Source organism: Trachemys scripta, chromosome 4 (genome assembly GCF_013100865.1).
Source record: "Trachemys scripta elegans isolate TJP31775 chromosome 4, CAS_Tse_1.0, whole genome shotgun sequence".
NCBI classification, from domain to species: domain Eukaryota; kingdom Metazoa; phylum Chordata; order Testudines; family Emydidae; genus Trachemys; species Trachemys scripta.
Genome location: NC_048301.1, coordinates 56,936,131 through 56,961,553, shown reverse-complemented (window position 1 = coordinate 56,961,553; position 25,423 = coordinate 56,936,131). Strand labels below are relative to the sequence as shown.

Sequence of the window (25,423 nt, the reverse complement as noted above, 5' to 3'; positions counted from 1 at the left end):
AAGAACAGGAGTACTTGTGGCACCTTAGAGACTAACAAATTTATTAGAGCATAAGCTTTCGTGGACTACAGCCCACTTCTTCGGATGCTGTAGTCCACGAAAGCTTATGCTCTAATAAATTTGTTAGTCTCTAAGGTGCCACAAGTACTCCTGTTCTTCTTTCTAAAAGATTGGTGAGACATGATTTCCATTTACAAAAGCCATGCTGACTCTTCATTGACATATCATGTTTATCTATGTGTCTGATAATTGTGTTTTTTATTATAGTTTCAACTCATTTGCCAGGTACTGAAGTTGGGTTTACTGGCTTGTAATTGCCAAGATCCCCTCTAAAGCCTTTTTAAAAAGTCAGCATTATGTTAGCTACTCTACAGTCTTCTGGTACAGAGGCTGATTTAAACAATAGGTTATATATCACAGTTATTAGTTCTGCAATTTCATCCAAGAGTTCTGATGGAACTCAACTATGAATACCATCTGGTATTGGTGATTTCTTATTGCTTAATTTATCAATTCATTCCAAAACCACCTCTACTGACACCTCAATTTGGGACAGTTTCTCAGATTCATCACCTAAAAAGAATGGATCGGGTGTGGGAATCGCCCCCATTTCTGCAGTGAAGACTGATGAAAAGAATTTAGATTCTCCACAACAGCCTTGTCTGCCTTGAGTCACCTGTAACACCTCAATTGTCTAGTAGCCCCACTGACTATTTGGCAGGCTCCCTGCTTATGATGTACTTAAAAAAATTGCTATTAGTTTTTGTCTTTTGCTAGTTCCTCTTCAAATTCTTTCTTGGCCTGCTTTATTACACTTGACTCGCCAGAGTTTATTTTCTTTCCTATTTTCCTCACTAGAATTTTATTTCCAACTTTTAAAAGATGCCCTTTTCCCCCAACTGCCTGTTTTACTCTGCTGTTTAGCCATGGTGGCATTTTATTGGTCCTCTATTTTTTTTGGGGGGGGGGGATACATTTAATTTGAGCGTCTAGTACGGTGTTTTTAAATAGTCTACATGTCATTTGCAAGCATTTCACCCTCAGGTCTGTTCCTTTTAATTTCCATTTAACTAGATCCTCATTTTTGAGTAGCTCCCCTTTTTGAAGTTAAATGCTACTGTGGTGGGTTTCTTGATCACTTCTCCCCCCGACAAAGATTTTTCAATTTTATTAAATTATGGTTGCTATTACTGAGAGGTTAACCTATATTCCTATCTTGAACCAAACTCTAATCAAAGTAGCAGTTATTTACGATGTCTAGTAATTGTATCTCTTCCATGCAGTGGTCACATATACCCAGTCAGTATGAGGAAAATTGAAATACCCCATTATTACTGTGCTTTCTGCTTTTGTAGCCTCTCTAATCTCCCTGAGAAAACATGTATTTAAAGCTATCTTTGAAAATGGGAAGAGCATCTGAAAGTCAGCCTAACTTCAATAGCTGGAAATATACTGAAACAAATTATTAAGCAATCAAGTGGTAAGCACATTGAAGATAATAGGGTTATAAGTAATAGCTAACATGGATGTGTCAAGAACAAATCATACCAAACCAACCTAATTTCCTTTTTTTTTTTAAATAAAAAAAAAAAAAAAAAAAAGATTACTGGCCTAGTGGATTGGGGGGGAAATCTGTAGATATATTACACCTTGATGTTAGAAACGCTTTTGACACAGTTCCACATGACATTCTCAAAAGAAAATTACCATAAAATGGATGCACAACTGATTGATAGACTGTACTCAAAGAATAGTTATCAATGATTCACTGTTAAACTGGGATGACATATCTAACGGGGCCTTATAGGGGTCTGTCCTGGATCTGGTACTATTCAATATCTTCATTTATGACTTGGAAAATGGAGTGGAGAATATGCTTATGACATTTGTGGATGACACCAAACTGGGAGACGGTGCTAGTACTTTGGAGAACAGGATTGGAATTCAAAATGGCCTTGACAAATTGGAGAATAGGTCTGATATCAAAAAGATGAAATTTAATAAAGATAAGTGAAAAGTACAACACTTAGGAAGGCAAAATCAAATGTACAACTACAAAATGGGAAATAACTGGCTAGGCAATAGTACTAATTAAAAGGATCTGGGGGTTACACAGGATCACAAATTGAATATGAATTAATCAGCAATGTGATGCAGTTGTAAAAAAGATCAATATCATTCTGGGGAGTATTAACAGGAATGTTGTATGTAAGACCTGGGAAGTAACTGTCCCTCCCTCCTCAGCACTGATGAGGTCTCAGGTGGGGCACTGTGTTCAGTTCTGGATGCAACACTTGAAGAAAGATGTGGACAAAGTGGAGAGAGTCCAGAGGAGAACAACAAAAATTATCAACGTTTTAGAAAGCCTAACCTATGAGGAAAAACTGAGCATGTTTAATCTGGAGAAAAGAAAACTGAAGAGAGAACTGATAAGAGTCTTCAAGTACATTAAGGGCTGTTATAGAAAGGACAGTGATAAATTGTTCTCCATGTTCACTGAAATTAAGACAAGAAGTAATGGGCTTAATCTGTAACACGGGAGATTTAGGTTAGATATTAGAAAAAACTTTTTAACTATAAGGATAGTTAAGTACTGGAATAGGCTTCCAAGGGAGGTTGTAGAATCCCAGTCAGAGAAAGGTTTCAAGAACAAACTTAACAAACACCTGTCAGGGATGAGCTAAGTATACTTGGTCCTGCCTCAGCACTGGGGGCTGGACCTCTCAAGTCCTACATTCCAGTCCTACATTTCTATCATTCTGTGATACTACCAACTTCACATATAAGAAGAAGTATTCTCACTTCTTACCTTGCCATAGGTCCAGCCAAGTTCTATTTTATTCATTCCCCATAGTTCATGGATATTTTCAGCCAACTTGTCCCTGATCTTTTCAAGATGAAGAGGCAAAACAATCTAAGAAGAAAATATTTCAAGATTCAACAAGAGAGAAGAGACTCAGTAATGTCCAACTTTCCTAAAATACTTCAACTATAACAACTGATTATTTAACCTATCATTAAATACTGTATTGCACAAACAGTGTATTGCTAAGAGAGGATACATGCTGGCCTAAATTTTTTACTGCTCATTTTAAAATTCTGGGTAAGATGAATTTTACACTTCCATTATTGTAAAGTAGGCATACCTGAGTGGTGTCTATTGGACAAGGGATGAAGGAAGCTTGGGAGAGGAATTGTGTTGTACCCAGCAAATCCCTAACTCCATCAGAATCTCTCTTATACTCTTTTACTGGTTCCAATTTCATCTTCTCTTTTGGAAGCAAAGCTTCATAGCATGGAGCATACCCAGTGGGAGGCAGGAACTTAAACTCTCCATGACGTCCACCCAGTAGGAAACGAACCCTATGCAATTTTGAATGAAAAAGTGCAACATTTAAATAAGAGCCCATATTAACGCAGCAAATGGGTCAATTGGAGACAAACTTAAATTTTGATATCTTTTAAAAACAGAAATCTAGAAAGATTTTGATACACTACTTAAGTTTAAGAAATCCCTAAAAATTTACTAATCACTAATGCTAGTTGATACTATATATTGAAAAATTATAAGTCTACAAACTAATTAAAATATTTATGCTTTGGTAAATGCAAAACTTGACTATTTAACTCAAACCTCTATTCCCAAATATATCTATGTTATTCTTTAAATAAATATCTACATTTTGGGTGGGATTTTTAAAAGCAGGTAAGTGATTTAGGAGCACAATTCCAAGTTTCAATAGGACTTGTGCTCCAAAGTCACTTAAGGACTTTTGAAAATCCCATGCTAAATTATCAACCTAAGCTTTCCTTTTATCTATGATGAACTGAGTAATCACAATAACCTTGTGCAACAACTAAACCAACAAAATTAATTCACCGCAAATACCATCATTGTAGGTTTGAGTCATGATCCTCATTGAAGTCGTTATTAACATAAAGGGTTCTCCAGTTCTCCTCAGCCATATATTTTTAATGTAAATTTAAGAGTATGGTAATAAATGAAATAAAGGTAGTAAAAGAAAAGCTACCAATGTACATGGTGTGAACTGACCCCACATCAATAAGGACTAAAGGCAATAGTCATCTACTGGCTGCTTGATTGAGTGGCCTGCATGGAATGAGTTAGTGTCCTCCGTTAATTTCATGGTGAACAGATGTCCACACCATCAAAATATTATAAAAACTGATACTAATTGGCCCATTTGTTTGCAGTGCAAGAAAGAGGCTCAGGGCTGAACAATGGGTATGGAGAATGAATTACATATGCTGTATAACAACTGAAGATTAGTACCAGGGCAACGTGAGCAAGATCATAATAATGTTGCTGATTTGTCTATACCTCTTTTGGAGATAAATAAGTGTTCTAACTACAGGACTATCAACCCAGCACCTTTCATGGGTATTAAAATTCCTTTAGAAAAACAAAACAACGAAACACCTGATTCCCAACTAAGATGAAATATCAAAATAAATCTAAGAAACGTTTTCTTAGCTGGAAGATGCATTTCAGCCAAATACATACATGCTCTGTTTCTGAAATCATATAATTCATTGAAATTAGATTTGCGAGTGTGTGTGTGTGGGGGGGAGAGACAGACTTCTTTAGTCAGTTGCACCCTTTTCAATCTCAATTTATAAAGCACAAAAGCATTTTTGTTGTTAAAACATTTGTAACAACATTATTAATTTCACCCTCAATCTTGAGTGTTCAAAAATAATTCCATGAACATTGTAATGCTATCGAGGCAAAATCCTTTAAATTAGCCAGCCATTTACTAGTTCGGAGAGAGCAAATTATGGCCCACGGACCAGATCCAGCCCGTCAGGGCTTTGGATCCTGCCCGCGGGATTGCCAGCCCCATGGCACAGCGGGGCTAAGGCAGGGTCCCTGCCTGCCCTGGCCCCGTGCCACTCCTGGAAGCGACTGGCACCATGTTCCTACAACCCCAGAAGGGGAGGGGGGCAGAGGGCTCTGTGTGCTGCCCTTGCCTGCGGATACCACCCCCGAAGCTCCCAATGGCTGCGGTTCCCTGTTCCCGGCCAATGGGAGCTGTGGGGGGCAGTGCCTGCAGGCGAGGACAGCGTACAGAGCCCTCTGCTCACCCCCACCCAGGGATGTGGTGCCGACCACTTCCGGGAGTGGCACGGGGCCAGGGTGGGTAGGCAGGTAGGGAGCCTGCCTCAGCCTTGCTACGCGCCAGTCAAAGTAAGTGGCGCCAGGCCGAAGCCCGCACCCAGATCCCCTCCTGGACCCCGCACCCCAACCCCCTGCCCTGAGCCCCCTGCTGCACCCCTCCTGCACCCCCAACCCCCTGCTGAGCCGCCTCCCGCACCCAACCCCCTGCCCTGAGCCCCCTCCTGCACTCCACACCCCCTCCTGTACCCTGCACTCCCGCCCGCATCCCAACCCCCTGCCCCGGCCCTACATTAATGGCCCTGCATGCAATTTCCCCACCCAGATGTGGCCCTCAGGCCAAAAAGTTTGCCCACCCCATACTAGATTAATAATAAAGCCTTCCTAATTGTTTCATTCATGCTTATGTCTATGGACAACAAAAACTTGGATAACAAATCTTACTGTTAAAATTACCTCTTAATTTTATTCATACCATAAACCCATAAATTCAATGAAACCATCACCCTATTTAAAATGTAGGTGATTAATTATTTTATCACTAATCAAAAACATTGCTGATATAGTAATTGCAGCAATGTATACAAAGGCATTAGTATTTCTTTATGGGTGGAGTTCTCTACAAAACTCATGAAATTTAGTCCAAGGCAATTACATTCTTCACAGATGTATATTTATCTCAGCAACAATCCAGGACAAATTGATCAGTATCAGCTGTAAATAATTAGGTTAATAAGTAACCAGAACCAAGGTTAGTTGACAATAAAAGAAAACAAACTGCAACACTACCACCAATGAATTTGGGAATATTGTGGCTGTTATAGATATTTAAGTGTTAGTTTAAAAAAGTTTTGTAATATCGCTAAGATGGTACAGAATGTAACTGTAATTAGAAAGATGTAATAGCATTAAAGGCGCTAGTTATAATACAAATCATAAGCACTATAAGAGTAATATATAAGAACTAGTCAATATTTTTCATAAATCAAAGCTATTATTCTAAACTCACAGTTTTACCATATAAAATACAATGCAGACTCATCAATCTAAGTTTAACACCTTATTTTCACTTTTGTATAGGAATTTTCATATTGGTGGAAAGACAAAAGAGAATAAATAAGAAACGGCAATTTGCTGTACTCAGCTCATGAGGCTCAAACCAACTCCCAGTGAAGTCAGTGGGATTTGGAGCAGACCCTTATTGTAGACATACCTATTTATCTAAGAGCTTCCCTGCTTGTACTTCAGCTTCTCTTGCTTTATCATTCAGAATTATCACTTCTGCATTTAAAGCATCACAATCTTTTGTCACAGAACTATTAGTTTGCAAATTCAGTATTATGACTTCACTGAAGGATCACACAAGAGGAAAAAATGGACAGAGAGTCAAGTTTCTTTTAATCTATACAGATAACTGGTCATTAGGAAAAGAGGAAGGAAAAGTACTATCTTTTATTTCAGGCAAATAATCTAATGACTAACAAATAAAGGCTGCTGCAGTGAGTAATTTATATATTATCAGTGCTGCTGAATGGTTAATCTAAGTATACACACTGTCAAGATTCTCAAAGGTTTTATTTGGGTCATCTTTTATAATGGGGGGGGGGGGGAGAAGAGAGAAAGAAATAATATTTTTAAGGAAGTAAATGTTGTCAATTCAGAATGACTCCAAAAGGGAACAAAATGGATTGACTAAAAGTTCCAAAACTATGTTTATTGCTACTATTTGCACAATGGCAGGGATTTTACAGACACATAAAAGGATACAATACCTGCCCTGAAGATTTAATAACCTAGGAAGCTCACTGGTGATATGTGACAACAGATGCACAAATAAAGATTTTGTGGAAAATGTTGAAATTTTCTGATGGGAAAAAATATCCTCCCCCCCCCCCCAAGTTTCTGGTTTTCAAAACTTAAGGTTTTTCAATTGTGGGGTTCTTCCCCTTCTCTTTTTTTCCTCTTTACCCCATTTATTCTTTTCTCTCCATGTTGTCACTGAAAAAAGGGAAGTCAAGAAAGTGAAAGGGTAGAAAAAAACCTACTGAAAAACAAAAATATTTCAGATTTTCAGTTTTTTTATAGAAAAAGTCAGAAAACTTGAAAAAGCAAAGAATGTCTATAAAAAACTTGTGTTTCACAAAAGAACATTTTTTGTTATAGAAGTTTTGGATGAAAAAAAATTAACCAACTCTAATAAAAAAGTGCTGGGAGCTGTGGAACCACAGGCATACTAACGCCCTCCAGTGTTAGCTGAAACTAGCACTTTCACTTTTCATAGATTCATACAGTTTAAAACTAGTCAGGACCATTAGATTATCTAGTCGGACCTATTCAGGTACTTATATATTTTCATCAAGTCACCTCTCAATCTTCTTTTTAATACTCAAAACAGATTGAGCTCTTTAAGTCTCTCACTGCAAGTCATTTTCTCTATTCTTTGAATAACTTTTGTGGCTCTTTTCTGTACCCTCTACAATTTAACAACCTTTTAAAATTAAGGACACCACAGCTGGATGTGGTATTATTATTTATTTGTACTACTGTTGCAAGTAAGAGTCCTAGTCATCAGAGGCGGATTTGGGTTTAGTGGGGCCCCTGGGCCAGAGCAAGTGTGGCCCCCTCCCCACCCCTTCCACCTGAAGTCATCTCCCCCCACGCTTTGCTTACCCGGTGCTCAATCCGGGAAGCGGGATTGGGGCACAGGGACTTGCTCTGCTCTTATTATTAATGATCTGGATGATGGGATGGATTGCACCCTCAGCAAGTTCGCAGATGACACTAAGCTGTGGGGAGAGGTAGATATGCTGGAGGATAGGGATAAGGTCCAGAGTGACCAACACAAAAAATCTGATGAGGTTCAACAAGGACAAGTGCAGAGTCCTGCACTTAGGACAGAAGAATCCCATTCACCACTACAGGCTGGGAACTGACTAGCTAAGCAGCAGTTCTGCAGAAAAGGACCTGGGGATTCCAGTAGATGAGAAGCTGGATACAAGTCAACAGTGTGCCCTTGTTGCCAAGAAGGCTAACAGCATATTGGGCTGCATTAGTAGAAGCATTGCCACCAGATCGAGGGAAGTGATTATTCCCCTCTATTCGGCACTGGTGAGGCCACATCTGGAGTATTGCATCCAGTTTTGGGCCCCCCCACTACAGAAAGGATGTGGACACATTGGAGAGCATCCAGCGGAGGGCAACAAAAATGATCAGGGGGCTGGGGCACATGACTTATGAGGAGAGGCTGAGGGAACTGGGCTTGTTTCGTCTATAGAAGAGAAGAGTGAGGGGGGATTTGATAGCAGCCTTCAACTACCTGAAGGGGGGTTCCAAAGAGGATGGAGCTCGGCTGTTCTCAGTGGTGGCAGATGACAGAACAAGGAGCAATGGTTTTAAATTGCAGTGGGGGAGGTCTAGGTTGGATTTAGGAAACACTATTTCACTAGGAGGGTGGTGAAGCACTGGAATGGGTTACCTAGGGACAGGGTCGGCTCCAGGGCTTTGGCCGCCCCAAGCAGCCAAACAAACAAACAAACAAAAAAGCCGTGATCGCGATTTGTGGTGGCAATTTGGCGGGAGGTCCTTCGCTCTGAGCAGGAGCGAGGGACCGTCCGCTGAATTGCCGCCGAACAGCTGGACATGCCGCCCCTCTCCGAAGTGGCCACCCGAAGCTTGGTAAGCTGGTGCCTGGAGCTGGCCCTGCCTAGGGAGATGGTGGAATCTCCATCCTTGGAGGTTTTTAAGGCCCAGCTTGACAAAGCCCTGGCTGGGATGATTTAGTTGGTGTTGGTCCTGCTTTGAGTAGGGGGTTGGACTAGATGACCTCCTGAGGTCTCTTCCAACTCTAATCTTCTATGATTCTATGCTTTGCCCAACCAGTGCTCCATCCCGGGAGTGGGGTTAGGGCACTGGGGCCCCCTCCCCACCCATCCACCCAGTGCTCCTGCTGGGGAGCGGGGCAAGCCCTAGCACCCTGACCCTGCTCCCAGATAGAGCGCCGGGTGGGTGGAGCAGAGCAATCCCCCCTGCCCCAACCCCACTCCCCAGATGGAGTGCCAGGTGGGTGGGTGAAGCCCCCACACCCTGACTCTGCTCCCTGACAGGAGTGCCGGGTGAGCAGAGCGGGTCAAGCCACAGGGCACCCATTTTTCCAGGGCCCCCCAGTTGGCCAGGGCCCCTGGGCACAGGCCCCAGTGGCCAACCCGCCACTGCTGGTCATGGACCAAGACCCTATTGTGCTAGGCATATTTCATTATCAGTCTCATACCAGTGCCATATACAGAGGGAAAATCACCTAATTATTCCCTTGTTTATATATCCAAGGGTCACATCAGCCCTTTTTCTCACAGCTTTGCACTAGGAGCATGTGTTCAGTTGCTTATCCATTCTGACCTCCTAAATCCTTTTCAATGTCATTGTTTTCCAGGATATAGTCCCCCATTCTGTAAGTATGGTCTACATTCCTTGTTCTAGATGTAAAAATTTACATTTAGCTGTGTTAAAACACATTTTGTTTGAATGGACCTAGATTACCATGTGATCTAGATTGCTCTGAATAACTGCTCTGTCATCATCAGTATCTACCACTCTGCCAATCTTTATATCTTCTGCAAATTTCATCAGCAGTGATTTTCTCATTGAAAGATCATTGAAAAAAATGTTGAACCCCTGCAGAACCCCACTAGAAATACCTCCATTTGATGATGATTGTCCACTGACAACAACATTTTGAGCTTAGCCAGTTCTTAATCTATTTAACATATGCTTTACTGATATTGCATCGTCCCAATTTTTAAATCATGATGTTGTGTTGTAGTAAATCAAACATCTTAGAAAAGTCTAAGTATATTATACCTATGAAGTTATCTTTATCAACCAAACTTTTATATCTCTTTTACTTTTATCCCATACATACGTGCTAATGACATTGTAATGAACTATGAATTAATTATAATTATATTATATTATGAATGATACCCACCACACTCCTAACCCTTTTCCATGATAGGCCAATCTGGGCAAATTAGAAACAAAAGTGTGACAGGTGCCTGTGCCCATACAATTCCAATGACAGAGAGTGAGCAGATTCAGAAAGAAAAGAAAAGAACAAAAAAGATGTATGAAAAAAGTAATAAGCTGCAGCTGGAGACAGAACAACAACAGTGGAATGAGAACAGGGACTATCCAAAACCTTCCCCCCCCCCCATACAAACCTAAAAATCCTTGAAGAATTCACATCTACCAGGTTCCATCCTTTTTTCTATATAGCATTTTCACTTCTATGGCTTTCTTCTAATTTTCCTGTACTTCTCTTGTCTTCTCTCTCTTTTTTTTTTTTTTTGATTCCTTTTCCTGCATTCCTATTCTCCTCTAGCTTTTTTACTGATCTTTTCTTCTTTGTTTTTTACTTTCACTCTGCTTCTGCTCCTTCCTATCTGCTTTCACTGAACATATGAAGAATGAGTGCAAGCATCAGAAAATTAGTTATATCTGATGCTGGTATTCCTTCCTTCCAGGTTCATTTACTACACTACATTGTTAGCATTAAATCACCATCCTACCTGTATTTAGCAGCCCTGTTGTAAATCTGAGGTTCAAACCTGAAATTGTTTCTCACTTACAGAGCTGATCTCTGTGTAGGGAAGGGAGTGCACATCTTTATGGGAAAATTTCACTGGCACTTTGCTCTTGCTAAAGGGGAGACCACTGTCATCAACATGGCATGTTTCATAAGATCTTCCAAAATATTTTCCTTAGTGTAGATATTCCCATTACATTTGCCTATCTCCATTCACACTTTAAGTTTATGAAAAATAGTTTATGAAGGGTTTTTTTATTTCTTAGTTTCTCAATTTCTGTTTTTCATTAATTGAGATAGCATAGATAAACAGTGAATAGGATTTCTGATTCTGGCATAATATTACCTACTAATAGTATATTAGAAACATATAAGCTTCTTGATTTTCAGTTTATTCAAAAGGTTAAGTAAATGATTTAGCCAATAGAGAACATGTAACATTGACAAAAATCTTAGAATTCAGTTGGACATATTTTTCTAAAACATATTCCTCAATAGCCCAGACAGCTGTGATTACAGCTCTATCCATTATACATGATTTTTCTAGGATGAATGATAAGAATATGTCAAATAGCTAACATTATTCTGTGTTACAGAATAGGTCTGAGAAACAGATTGCCCTGTAGTATCAGTATTTAACATACCACCTGTTCAGCTACTAAACGCACAAGGCACTTATCTCTAAACATGTTGACTCTCTATGTCAAAACATCTGGACCCTCTAGTTTCTCAGATCCTCTGAACAGCTGTGATATATATAAATGAGTTAGAAAGCTAATTTTAATTTAGTCTCAGACTTCACTTCGGTCACTTCATGCTATCTTAAACAGAGATTAAATGAATCTGAATAAATTTAAAGAAACTGAGTTCTCAAGACAGTGGTGCTGGTTAAATCCCTTCCTTGATTATCTGAAATCCAACTGTTGTATGTTATTATAGGAGGAGATAGTAATGCTGGCCATAGTTCATGTCGCTCCACACTTCCCATTATATAAGACTTTATTTTCAACTGTGTATAACTTGGACACACTATAACCATTCGGGCTGAAATTTTCCATGTCAGGTATCGGCCTGAGGCTGAATTTTGTGTGTGTTTCAGCCAAAATGGTTCAACTGTTTCCACAAATGTTATCAGGGCAAAAGTAAATTTTCCTTTTTACCTGGGAATTTTCTTTAATACCCTCCAAGTCCAACAGTCTGTACTGTGGGCATTCCCCCTCTCCCTGCTAGTTGGAGGCAGAGAACAGATTGACAGCCAGCCTGGAGCCAGGACCACCCCTCTGTGGAGAACCAAACATGACAGCTTCCAAAGCCGAAAAAAACTAACTGAATATATTGCAATAAGGGCTTGTCCGCACCAACATTTAGCTGGGGAGTGAACCTACTGTGCACTAGTCTGCCGAAGCTAACTGTCTGTAGACCCTCATAACGTGCACAGTTCCTTAGCATGCTCTGATTACCCTGTTTGAAACAGGAATAGATCAAAATACACTAAGGAACTGTTAGGGCACATCAGCAGGTCCACAGGGACAGTTAGATCTTAGCAGGCTAGCTTGAGATAGATTCATCTGCCAGCTTGCTGCAAACTAAATGATCATGTAGAGAAACCCTTAATCACCTAAATTTAACATGTGAATCTTGTAACAGAGACTTAGGGAACAAACAAATATTCCTTTACACAAGCATGTATTTTCCATTCTAATCTGTGAAAACAGAGGAAAAAACCTAAAATTCTAAGAAAAATTAATTCTCCAGGTGGGCCAGACCATCTGAGGGTATTGGAAAGAAAATTCACAGATAAGTAGTCTGTACTGCAGGATGTACAAAGCAGTACTCACCCCCAGGGAAGGGGTTGCAGGGAGAGGATTCAAATAATGCACATGGGGACTGACCCCAGATAAATGCTGTGGCAGCATATTCTGAAGTATGAATGTAAACAAATAACACAAGTTTGTAGGGACAAAATAGAAAGGCCACAGCACAAAACAAGATCTAACTAGCTAGAGACATAAAGGGTAACAAGAAAACATTTTACAAATACATTAGAAACAAGAGGAAGACCCAAGGAAAGTGAAGGTCTATTACTCAGCGGGGGGCAGGGGATAAGTAATAACAGAAAATGTGCAAATGGCAGAGGTGCTTAATGATGACTTTGTTTCGGTTTTCACCAAGAAAGTTGGTGGTGATTGAATGTCTAACATAGTGAATGTCAGTGAAAATGAGGTAGGATCAGAGGCTAAAATAGGAAATGAACAAGTTAAAAACTACTTTGACAAGTTAGAGGTCTTCAAGTCACCAGGGCCTGATGAAATTCATCCTAGAATACTCAAGGAGCTGACTGAGGAAATATCTAAGCTATTAGCGATTATCTTTTAAAAGTCATGGAAGACGGGAGAGAAAAGGGCAAATATAGTGCCCATCTATAATAAGGGAAATAAGGACAACCCGGGGAATTACAGACCAGTCAGCTTAACATCTGTACCTGGAAAGATATTGAAGCAAATAATTTGCAAACATCTAGAATATAATAAGGTGATAAGTAACAGTCAGCATGGATTTGTCAAGAACAAATGGTGTCAAACCAACCTGAAAGCTTTCTTTGACAGGGTAACAAGCTTTGTGGATGAGGGGAAGCAGTAGACGTGGTATATCTTGACTTTAGTAAAGCTTTTGATACTGTCTCGCATGACCTTCTCATAAACAAACTAGGGAAATGCAACCTAGATGGAGCTACTATAAGGTGGGTGCAAAACTTGTTGGAAAACCGTTCTCAGGGAGTAGTTATCGGTGGTTCACAGTCATGCTGGAAGGGCATAACTAGTGGGGTCCTGCTGGCATCAGTCCTGGGTCTGGTTCTAGTTTGTGGATGATACCAAGCTGGAAGGGGTTGCAAGTGGTTGGGAGGATAGAATTAAAATTCAAAATGATCTGGACAAACTGGAGAAATGGTCTGAAGTAAACAGGATGAAATTCAGTAAGGACAAATGCAAAGTACTCCACTTAGGAAGGAACAATCAGCTGCAGACATACAAAATGGGAAATGACTGCGTAGGAAGGAATACTGCGGAAAGAGATCTGGGGGTCATAGTGGCCCACAAGATAAATATGAGTCAACAGTGTAACTCTGTTGCAAACAAACAAACAAACAAACAAACAAAAATGAACATCATTCTGGGATGTATTAGCAGGAGTGTTGTAAGCAAGACACAAGAAGTAATTCTCCCGCTCTACTCTGCGCTAATTAGGCCTCATCTGGAGTACTGTGTCCAGATCTTGGTGCCACATTTCAGGAAAGATGTGGACAAATTAGAGAAAGTCCAGAGAAGCGCAACAAAAATGATTAAATGTCTAGAAAACATGACCTATAAGGGAAGATTGAAAAAAATTGGGTTTGTTTAGTCTGGAGAAGAGAAGACAGAGGGGACATGATAACAGTTGTCAAGTACATAAAAGGTTGTTACAAGGAGGAGGCAGAAAAATGTTCTTAACCTCTGAGGATAGGACAAGAAGCACTGGGCTTAAATTGCAGCAAGGGAGGTTTAGGTTGGACATTAGGAAAAGCTTCCTGACTGTCAGGGTGGTTAAGCACTGGAATAAATTGCCTAGGAAGGTTGTGGAATCTCCATCATTGGAGATTTTTAAGAGCAGGTTAGACAAATACTTGTCAGGGATGGTCTAAATAATACTTAGTCCTGCCATGAGTGCAGGGGACTGGACTAGATGACCTCTTGAGGTCCCTTCCAGTTCTATGATTCTCCCCAAAGCTGAATCTGAAGAAGAAAGGAAATCCACTTTGAGGTGCTTTGTGAGTGTGTCCACTGATGTCCACGTTGCTTCCTTACAGATTCATATGAAGCGCAAGACTTCTCTGCCCAAGAGGTTGCTGAACCCCTCTGGGAGTGGGCTGTAACATTATCTGGTGAATTCACTCCAAATGCTCTATAGGTTTCAGCAACCTCTGCCTTAATCCACCTTGTAATAGAGGATTTAGAAGCTTTCTTCCCTCTAACTGGAGAGTGATATAAAATGAAAAGAGCTGTGTTCTTGAGATAGATTTAAGTACTTTTCTGACACCTAATTTATGACATTCAATCTCCTTGGGATGCTTAGATTAGGGGAAAAAACTGTGAAAAAATGTATTTATTTTTGGAATAAATGACAGGTCCAGACAAAGAATTTGTCATTATGAAAAATACATAGATGAGGCTCCATAGAAAATGCTCCAACTTCCAATACCCTCCTTGCCAAGGAGACTGTTACTAAGAAAGAAACTTTGAGTGAGAGAAATTAGGCCAAAAAAATGTAGGTGTTCAAATGGTTGTTTTGTTAAGGCTCCTAGCACCCAATTCAAGCTCCAAGAAGGGAACCTGTATATCACAAGAGGATTGAGTGAGACTGCTCTAAGAATCTTTTGATGTGGTGATAATTACCTGTAATGTAACTGTTGTTCTTTGAGATGGGATGCAGACACGTATTCATGTAGGTGTGCACGTGCCCAGTGCACCAAAGCTGGAGAACTTTGCCTAGCAGTACCCATAAGGGTAGCACTTGCACTCTGTGGCCCTAGGCCCACCCCTGGCTCCAACCACCCTTAGTTTCTTCGCACCCAACATCCAGAGAACAGTCTCTGATGCATAGGGGATAGGAGTGGGTTGTGGAATGAACATTGTCATCACATCTCAAAGAACAAGTTACAGTAAAAGTAAGTAACCATTCTTTCTTCTTTGAATAGATGCAGCCGTGTATTTCATGTAGGTGACTCACAAACTGTACTTGCAGGAGGTGGGCTATTTAACCAAGGACTGCAGGATTGCCTTCCCAAAGTTCACATCTGATCTGGATGCAGTAGTGATTTGTAATGTATGTAGAGGACCAAGTGGTAGCTCTGCAGATGCCAGTATAGGAGCTTCACTTTAGAAATGCCATTGATGTTGCCTGGGCGCTTATGCAATGAGCTTGCAGCCTAGGAGGAAGTGCAGTCTGAGGTACTTTGTATGCTGTCATGATATAGGAAGGTATCCACCTGGAGATTGTCTGTGGTGAGACTACTTGCCTTTTCATTCGATCTGCATAAGAAACAAACAAACAGGATGAAGAATGGAAAGATTTAGTTCTACCCAGGGAAAAAGCTAAACATTGCCTGATATCCTGTGTGAAGACGTTGCTCGTCTTGGGTTGAATGTGACTTAGGGAAGAACTCTGGTAGACATAACTTGGTTCAAGAGAAACAACTTCAGATAAAAAACTTAGGGTGCGCTGCAGGGTTACAATCTTTGGAAAATTGTGTGTAAGGAGGCTCTGCCATCGAAGCTTGCAACTCGCACACACTCCTTGCAGATGTGATCACTATAAGGAAAGCAGTTTTCTGACACAGAGGGAGAAAAAAGAAGTTGCCAGAGGCTCGAACAAGGTGCCATAAGAGCCGCTAAGACAGCAACTTAGGTCCCACAGCACTAAGGTCTTTTACCAGTGGATGGTTACTGATTTCTCATGGATGGATGGATGAAATGCAGAAATCGCTGCCAGATGACTCTCAATGAACTAAGTGCAATATTGGAAGACTGAAGGTGCAACAGGTACTCCAAGATGTCCTGAATTCAAGGTATCTTTACTGAATGGCCCGGAGGCCCGTACAGCCTACTGGTTAGAGTGCATGGTTCTCAGCCCCCTACTTGGTTGTGGGCCCTCAGTCTTTAAGGTAAGGGGGGAAGAGAGGGGAACCTGGGCCCTCCCTCTTCACCAGGTCCCAGCCCTGGACTACTTCCTACCAATCAGATCTGTTTGGAGCATGGCCCCTCTAGTCCACTTAATTGGGTGGCCTGCTTCCCATAGGGTCCTCTTGTGGGCCTTTAACCTCGTCATAATCCCAGGCTGCTTCAGGCAGTCAGCTGCACGCTGGGGAGGCCGAGCCCCACAAAGTCCCTAGGTTTTGCCCCTCAGTTTCCTTTGGTGCTAAACTCCTCCAAAGTCTTCTGTGGCTGGGGAGACAGTGCTTCCTCTCAGGTGGCGGTCTTGGCAGGCAGGTTAGTGATCCTTCCCCTCAGTTACAGAGGCGGATAGCTCCTGCCCCTTCGCCAGTCAGCCCCAAACTGAGCCAGGCTCTCTTTTTCTCCTCCCTCCAGAACTGGCATTAGCTGGAGGTATAACAGGGTGGGGCTAGCTCGGCCCAGAGAGTCTCTTTAATCCCTAGTGTGCTGGCCAGCTGTTGCTCTGCTTCATCACAGCATCTTTGACCGAACTCCCTGGGCTAGCAACCACACTGAGAACCACTTCCACTTGGCTAAATAGGCCACTCTGGTGGAGGGCTTTCTACTAGTAAGCAAGATTTGCTGGATGGTCTCCGAACATCATTCCTCCTCATCTAACCATGAAGCATCCATGCCATGAGACACAGGGAGCTGAGCACTGGATGCAAAATCTCACCGGGATGCTGAGTCAGGAAGTTGGGATGAAGAGGAAGAGATCTAGGAGGCTGTCAGGGATTTGGGGGTCTTAACCTGGCAGCATGGAGCAGCCAATCCAGGGCCAGAAGGGCCTTATATAAAAGATAAGCAGCAGAGCAGAAAATTTCAATTGCTGTGTGGAGTTCAAGGAATGAAGACTGGGTGACTGGTTGGCTGGAAGAGCAGCAGTACCACAAAGACCTCACTGTAGACAGAACTGAAGCCCAGGGAAGACTGCTGAATTCCGGGTGCCTGGCTGGCAAGAAGAGCAGCAGGACCAGTGGAAGGTCAGTGCAGGCAGGCTGAAGCCCAGGGGGACTGAACACAGAACCTGGCCAGGCCACCGAGGGTACCAAGATGGGCCCCGCTGGTCTGGTTGAAGACTGAGCCCAGGGAGACCTTCTGAAACACCACCAGTACCGAGATGGGCCCCGGCTAGGTGCTTGAAGAAGGCAGTGCTTCTGGCAGCAGCCTTACAGCTATGGCCCCATACCAGTGCCAAGATAGGAACTTGTACCGTATACCCCAGAAGGGGGGACAATGTATGTGGCTCGGCCGGAGGACTGAGTCGCTGAAGACCCACCAAGATAACCATCAGCTGAGGAGGGGAAGTGCACGCAATATAAGAACTAAAACCAAAAGCAGGCTCACACACAATCAACCAACCAAAGGGGGAGCCACCCCATGAAAGAGACTGATTGCAGGCATATTGGCCAGAGAAAAGGGGGCACCAATGAGAGGTGGGTGCCAACCCCATTACATTATGGTACCAGAAGTGGGATCTTCACACTGATCTTGTCTAAAGGGGGCTAGGTTGGAATTAACTGTTTTACTGTGGCAAGCTTTTAACTATCAGAGGGGTAGCCGTGTTAGTCTGAATCTGTAAAAAGCAACAGAGGGTCCTGTGGCACCTTTGAGACTAACAGAAGTATTGGGAGCATAAGCTTTCGTGGGTAAGAACCTCACTTCTTCAGATGCAAGCTTTTAACTGTTTTATTGTGTGAGGCCAGAGGCTGAAAGAGAGCCGGAGCCAGAGGCTGAGACAGAAAGCAGTAAGACGAAGCTAGAGGCAGAGGCTGAAGGGAGCTAGAGCCAGAGGCAGCCACGGAAAACGGGCAAGTTTTTAAGTATTTATTGGGCAGAACTAGAGCCAGACACCAAGGCCAAAGAGGGCTAGCTCCAGAGGCAGAGGTAGCCCAAGAGCCAGAGGCTGAAGAGAGCCAGAGGCAGCCCAGAGTGCCCCTTGACTGTTGGGGGCAAGAACCACTGCTACAAGCCTGTCTGAAGGGGGAAGCATGTGGCAGGGTGGACTAGGTCCAGAGGCCCACTGATGGAGGTCTCATGGCCCTGCATCACCCTTCCCCAGAGTAAAGGAGAAAGACGTCCTCCAGACAGCCTAAAGTGGCTGCAGAGGAAAGCCAATCAGAGGGGCTGATGGAGTGTGCTCCTCCTGACTGTTCCCACAGAATGGGTCAATTCTATTGAATCAGCATTTTCCAGTGGAAAACTGTTCCTTCTGAAAATGTTCAGCCAGCTCTTGTCCATCTACACTCTAAGTTGGGTAGAGAGTAATGTCGGTTCCAGAGGGAGAGTAAAACCCACTCCTACTCCTCGTTTCTTTCCAGGCCCTCTGACTATTCTGTTTGGAGAGGCCTGGGAGTTCTCCCATTGACTAGATTTTCATAACATTTGTGAAATCAACTCCTTGGGAAAAGCCCACATACAGCTAGTCCTCAGACTTCCTTTATATCAGGAAAACCTAGCCACTTTTCCTAATTGCTAAATGGATGAATCATCTGTAGCTGAGCTTTTCTTCCCTAATGTAAGCCCCAATGCTCTTCCTTTCTATTCTGGGTGGGATGTAGGTCACAACTGTGTGACTCAATTCATTCCAGACCTACAGAGAGATTCCCCCTCTGCAAATTTCAGAGTAGCAGCCGTGTTAGTCTGTATCCGCAAAAAGAACAGGAGGTGGCCATAACCTCTACACCTTGTTCTTTTCCTTCGCTGCTGGTTCCTTTCCTGATTATTCCCTCTAGGCTTAATACTTCTTGCATGTGTTGCAGAACTGCAGGCCAAGCCATTAATCCCTTCTCATTTTAGCTCAGCATAGAGCTTTTACACACCATCACATCCTCTCAATGATTTCCTTACTTGCAGAATGATCCTGGTTTCTGAAAGTCAGGTTTCATTCTTTCCTACTTGCAAATCAAAACAGTAATAAAGCATAAATTAGGCCCCCAGAGCTTCCTGTGCCTAACAGTTCAGCACAGGTGTAACTGATTGGAAATTTTAGGTAATAATTATGATGATCATTGAAAAGCCAGAATAGAATCCACCTTACTGTCTACTATGCTGTCTTTGTAATGTTAACAATGCTAATATTAATAACTTATTTTAGTCACTGAAGTAAACAGACTTAATAGTTTAATCAGCTCTCTTAAGAAAGAGGGTACTATTTTTACCCAGTGACTTTTGAGAGTAGAATCACACTTGAAAAATATTTTTGGAACTGAGTTTAGGTGTGGTGAAAGGTGCCAGACAGACAGTTCTGAAGTCAAAAGTCTTCATTTTTCTATAAAACACGTGGAGACTGGGCAGTAGAGTATATAAGGTTTCCCATACTGCCTCACTATTGTTCTTCAAGTTCTTTAGTGTGAGAAGGGAGTTTAGTCTTCATGATAATTTATTTTTTTACCTCTTTTTGAGATTGCCAACAAAGGTTTCAGTTAATACAATTGTGGTGCTGTGTTTCTGAAGTGGATACCTGGACTGAGACCATACTAACTTCCACTAAGTCACCAAAAAGCCATCAAATGATAATGATTTCAGTCATTGTCAGCCCTGAGACAGATTCAAATCAATCACCAAGAGATCAAAAGTTCCATGTTCCAACTCCAAACCAAGTAGTCTCTAAACAAATGGATGTATTTTTTTTCCTGACATAGTAGTAGAGTATCGAAGAAATAAAATAAAAGAAATCATGTATGTTAAACAATACTCAGCATGACAGCATGGCAAAAAGACCAAAATATTAATCGGAAGAGATCAAGCACTTACTTGACACCTGCAGAGAAGCTCACCACAGGAAAGAAAAGTCCATCGACATTGAAGTTCTCAAACATTCCCTGTACAGGTTGTCCATTAATGCGGAATGAAATACTGGGCACCCCTAAATCCAAGCAGCAGCTAACTACGTCATCGGATGCCAACAAATGCTGATTGACAGATGCTACAGCTCGGGGTACTCGACCTGATGAGAAAGGAGTTAGGGGAGAAAGGCTTTGAACAATTTCCTGTATTTAAGATGTTAGCAACAGAATAGCAACTATACCAACACAACAATTTTGACAGCCTCACAAGCTATTTCAAATAATTTATTTTCTTTCAAACATGAAGACATAACCTTGTCTTCATCTGCTTTGTGACGGTTTTTGCTTTAAGAGTCAGACAATGAGCTACATTCTCCAGACTGATAAGTGGCAGAACAGTGCGTGAACTGAGCAAATCACTTGAGACCTCTGAAGCAGTTAGCAAAAAGAATATGCTCAGCTCAGGCAATGTGTGCTCATACTATGACCTAACGCAAGAGCCTTTGCCTATATAAAGCTAATAGTGATTGGCAGATCATTTGCCCAAGTACTTATGTCTTATTTCAGTTATTCATGAAATATCAGAGTGCCCAATGCATTAGAATTAACTTCATTCATGGACAGGATTCGATATTTATAGGGATAATGAGAGCATCCAGTTAGAGGACTAAATAAAATGAGAGGGGATATAAACTCTCATACTTCCAAATAGTGTGCAATAAATAAGGCATGACCCACACATTGAACAAGGAGAACACAAAAGATTTTATAGATGCTCATTAAGGGAGCAGGGTCCATCCTGTATACTGGATGAGGCAGGAGTCCTGTGAAAATGAAATGTGTGATCATGCCATTAAAGACTTTGTGTACATTGTGATATACAAGTGGGCCAATTAAGGTTGTACAGGCCTATATTCTGGCATTTTCTAACTTTTGAGTGCTTGACTTTGCAAACTGAATATAGTTCTTTTAACATTGCTTTTTTTATAACCTAGAAAATTGTGCTGAAAAACCCTACCTGAATAAAACAGAAATTCCATCATGTTGCATCATAATGAAATACTGTATTACACAGTAAGGTAACATTCACCGATCTTGAATGTTATTAATTTGTGTTCTTTGCTATCCCACACACGATATAATTCAATAATCTGCTACTCTCAGGCACACTAAGGGCCCTATATTGCTGTAGATCTGCATGTAGAACTTCCATTGATGTCAATGGGAGTTCCATGCATGGATCCAGTGCACTACATGTCCCCGTGCAGATGGAAAACAGACTAGGTTAGATGATGACAAATTGATAAAAACAATGGCCTAGGAATTTGATTCCATTTATAGAGGTAGAATTCCAGAATAATCCAACCTGAGCATTGGAGAGTGGAATCTGGCTCATGGCAAAATAGCATGCAATGGAGTAATGATGCCCTGGGAGTAATATTTAGGGATATATTATTCCTGAATACTAATTTTTTGAAGGTTATTGGTAAGAATAATTGAAAAATATGCCTAAAGAGTACTTACCAGACCACAAATGTAGGCCATCAAAACCATAGGAGTAGAGGTCATCACCAACACCATTGCCGCCCCATCCTTCTCCACCTCCAGGATAAGGAGCATAACCTGATGTAGAGGCCCAGCCAACCCGTAGATGAGTGGGTTCTGCCGTCAAAAATGCGTCTACCTGATCGATTATTAGTTCAAAGTACCATTTCTTATACTGTGCAGAGCCCTCAGCAACCCCCAAAAATATGTTTGGCCTCATGCTAGAATAGAAGAGATACATTAGATTGTACATTTTATACTATGTATTCCTGGCTTGTTGCAATACTGGAATATGACACTACACTACACTGTGCAAATATGACACCTGAGTTCAGATGTGGAGACCCATCATGAAAACTTCTGTCCAGACTGATTCTATCTGCTTTATGACTTTCTATGTCTGCATAATAAATAATAAATACTACTACTAATAAATAAAAGATAGAGAAAAGTTGTGCCAAATTCTTAGCTGAACTGAACAACAAATAAATCCAGGGTGCTATGCATGGAGGAAAAACATATCCTATAAAAAGAAAAAAAATATTGTTTCTATTTTCCTGACACCAAAAGATGGGGGTTGAGACATGAAGAAATAAAATCCTTGATAAAACAGAAATTATTTTGCAATATGTTTACATACTGTTTATTCTTAGGCTGATCCAGGAGTGCCCTGCTTTGGACCAGCCTAAAAAGTTAGTTTCACTCTCTCTCATGGAAGAGTGATGTTCTCACTCATCATGCACATTGGTGTCCACTCCATAGAGAACTGGAACGGGACTCCTCTGAATAACATTACTGAGATGATGTCGGCTAGAAGTGCCAAAACAGTGGGGAGACCTGGATATGAAACCCTCAAGTGCTGACTCCAAAATCTCAGAAATTTAGGCCAAATATCATAAGTATACTCAGATTAGAGGTACAAATTTTATTCAATAATATATATAATCATTAACTATCAACTTTTTAATATAATTTCCTAATTTGAAAATAGTACACTATTAGCTAGTGTGCATGGAGAATGAAAAAGAACATTGATTACTTTTATGTAATACACATTTTTTGTACTGTATTATACTATAATTGTATTGGACTTATTTTTTGCCTTGATCCTTTCTCCCTAAGGGACCTGACATTTGTTTGCAAACTTCACCAGTGAGCATACAGGTGACAGGGTACTGAGCAGGAACTGCTGAGCCAGCCCTCTGTCACTCCAGCTCCAATTAAGGGAGGCGAATTGGAGCCTGTTAGACCACCTGCCCCTAATTGGGGAAGCAGAGACAGCTGTGGCCTAATTAGCCTGGGGTTGTATAAAAGCCTCAGGGGAAGGAAGCCACTGGGGAGCAGAAAGAAAGGAAAAAGGAAGGGAGAGGAAGCAGGGCGGTAGCTCTCCCCTCACTCCAGACGGTAAAGGGCTACCTGTATGGTGAAAAGGTGGTAGGAGCATGACCTGTAAATAAACTGCACCAGTGGTTACTGAACCCAGGAGCCAAGAGGGCCCTGCAGCAACCTTGTTACAATACAGCATTGTATTTTGTGTACTAATGGTATTCTATAAATAATCCATTTTTCATTCCTTTCAAGTGGGAATTCAACAAGTAGTTTCTCTTCCAAAACAGTTTCCAGAACATTTCCTATATTGTTAGTAACATGAAACTTTTAAAAACAGTTAACATCTAAAAGTTTCCTAAAGAGTATGTCTTTCAGTGTTTGCTAATAAAGACTGAAACAATTTTCCGTCACCAAAATAAAACAGAGTATTTTCTTAATTTAAAGTAATACTAAATACTAATGCTCTGTTCATTTGCAAATATAGCAACAAAATAAACACTGCACTATACCTTGTCACATCATTAATCAAGCGGGTTTGCAAGAGCAAATCTCTTCGGGGGAGTAGATTGTCGCATATATAGTTCTGATTGGCACGCACTGCAACTCCATTACAGAGACACAGAGAGCAAAGCACATCAAGAACCTAAAACAGATCAGGGTACAGTCAAGTAAATGTAACTGTTTACAATACAATCCTGATCTCAATTTAATTTCCTTTCAAAATATGCAGGAGACAGGAGAAATATAAGATGAAAACGTTGGTGATTTTTCTAACATTTTTGGTTAAACATGAACTGGACATAGCTTGTAATAGTGGCAGTTGACATTAAATAAGTAAAAACAAGCACCCATACAATTTTATAAAACACTTTAGGTCTGCAAAGATGGAATATGACATGAATCTCACAAGAACAGGTCTTCCGGTAAGATCTGTGGTACTTAGTTTAGGTTCAGTTAGAGTTTTGAGCAAAAGATTTTGAGGTTCAGGGGAGTAGGGGAATGGAATAGTGTAGGTGTAAGGGGGGGGATAGTTAAGGGTCTCTCTTTATCAGAATTGCTTTTCTTCCTGACTATTGGCTGACACTGCTTATTTCTCTAATTCAGAATTAGTCTCAAAACATAAGACAAAGGAGTCCATCTTTACATTTATTCTACCTGGCCACTGATGTTTACATTCACTTTAAGTTCCCTTTACCCTGCCAGAGAAGTGTAAAGGGCCCTTAATGTATGAATATGTCTACACTGCAAAAAAGGCATGTTCTTAACTTGGATTAAAATAGTAGTGAAGACACACCAACTCTCCTTTTAACTCTGCTACATGGCAGCCTAGGGTTGACTTGAGCTGTTAACCCAAGTTAAAAGCTGAGCTGTTGTGTCTTCACTGCTATTTTAATTCAGGTTACGTAACGAGGGTTAGCTAACACAATTTACGAACACACATTTTTTGCAGGGTACTCATACTCTAAATGAGACTGAGATACTAAATATTTACAGGATGTGTATACTGCTTACACCCTGTTCATGCAATTGATGACCAGAGTTCCAGGGTAGATTAAAAAAACCAATGATTTAAAAGAAAAAATAATTTTTACAAAATTTACATCAGATTTTTTAATTAATACATTTTTCTTTTAAAAAAATAAACCTGTTTAAAAGTCAATTTAAAATTATGATAACCTATGTTAAGTTCTACATTTATTATAATCTATTAAAATCATTCAAAATAAAAGCAAAAATATGGTGCATCAAAAAGACCTCCTCAAATTTTAATGAGTTAAAGGGTGCTTCTCTTTTAATTGTATACAGAAGGGGGGAAGCTTCTGAGGTCAACTCAAGCTTTGTAAATATGTCTCGATGTCATGCATTAAGTATCTCTATTTATTTTCAGTCTTTACAATGGATGAATTTGTTTATTTTACATTTTTTCAAATGTAAGTACTTTGTGTTTCTGTTGTGTAGTAAAGCTTTTGGCTTAATTACTTTGGTTTCAGTTTAGCTTGCAGGTACAGAGAAAACATTTTCTTAATTTGGGAAAGTTGAGAAATGGATTGGGAGTTGAAAAAACAGGACAGCTTGTTTTCTTTTTCCAATCAGTGAAGAGGAAAACCAGGTGTAGACAGAAATCTACAATCTGAAAATTTCAAAGGACACAGGGCCAGATTTTGGCAAGTGTTTAGGTACCTAAAGATACAGAGAGATGCTAGAGGGATTTTCAAAAGTGCATCTGCAAATTAGGAACCTAACACCCATTGATTTCACTTCGATTTAAATCAATCCATGCTGCATAATTCTCTGACTG

General features: G+C 40.9%; 1 protein-coding gene across 1 annotated transcript in view; it reads right to left on the bottom strand.

The window, feature by feature from the left end:
• RYR3 (ryanodine receptor 3) overlaps positions 1-25,423 on the bottom strand; it is a 563,198-nt gene that overhangs the window by 341,837 nt on the left and 195,938 nt on the right. Inside the window, exons 20-24 of the mRNA XM_034768994.1 lie at positions 23,634-23,767; positions 21,775-22,016; positions 20,219-20,411; positions 3,147-3,363; positions 2,810-2,914 (exon numbers count right to left, since the gene is read on the bottom strand). Coding sequence (XP_034624885.1) covers positions 2,810-2,914; positions 3,147-3,363; positions 20,219-20,411; positions 21,775-22,016; positions 23,634-23,767 — 891 coding nt within the window. The remainder of the gene's footprint in view (positions 1-2,809; positions 2,915-3,146; positions 3,364-20,218; positions 20,412-21,774; positions 22,017-23,633; positions 23,768-25,423) is intronic.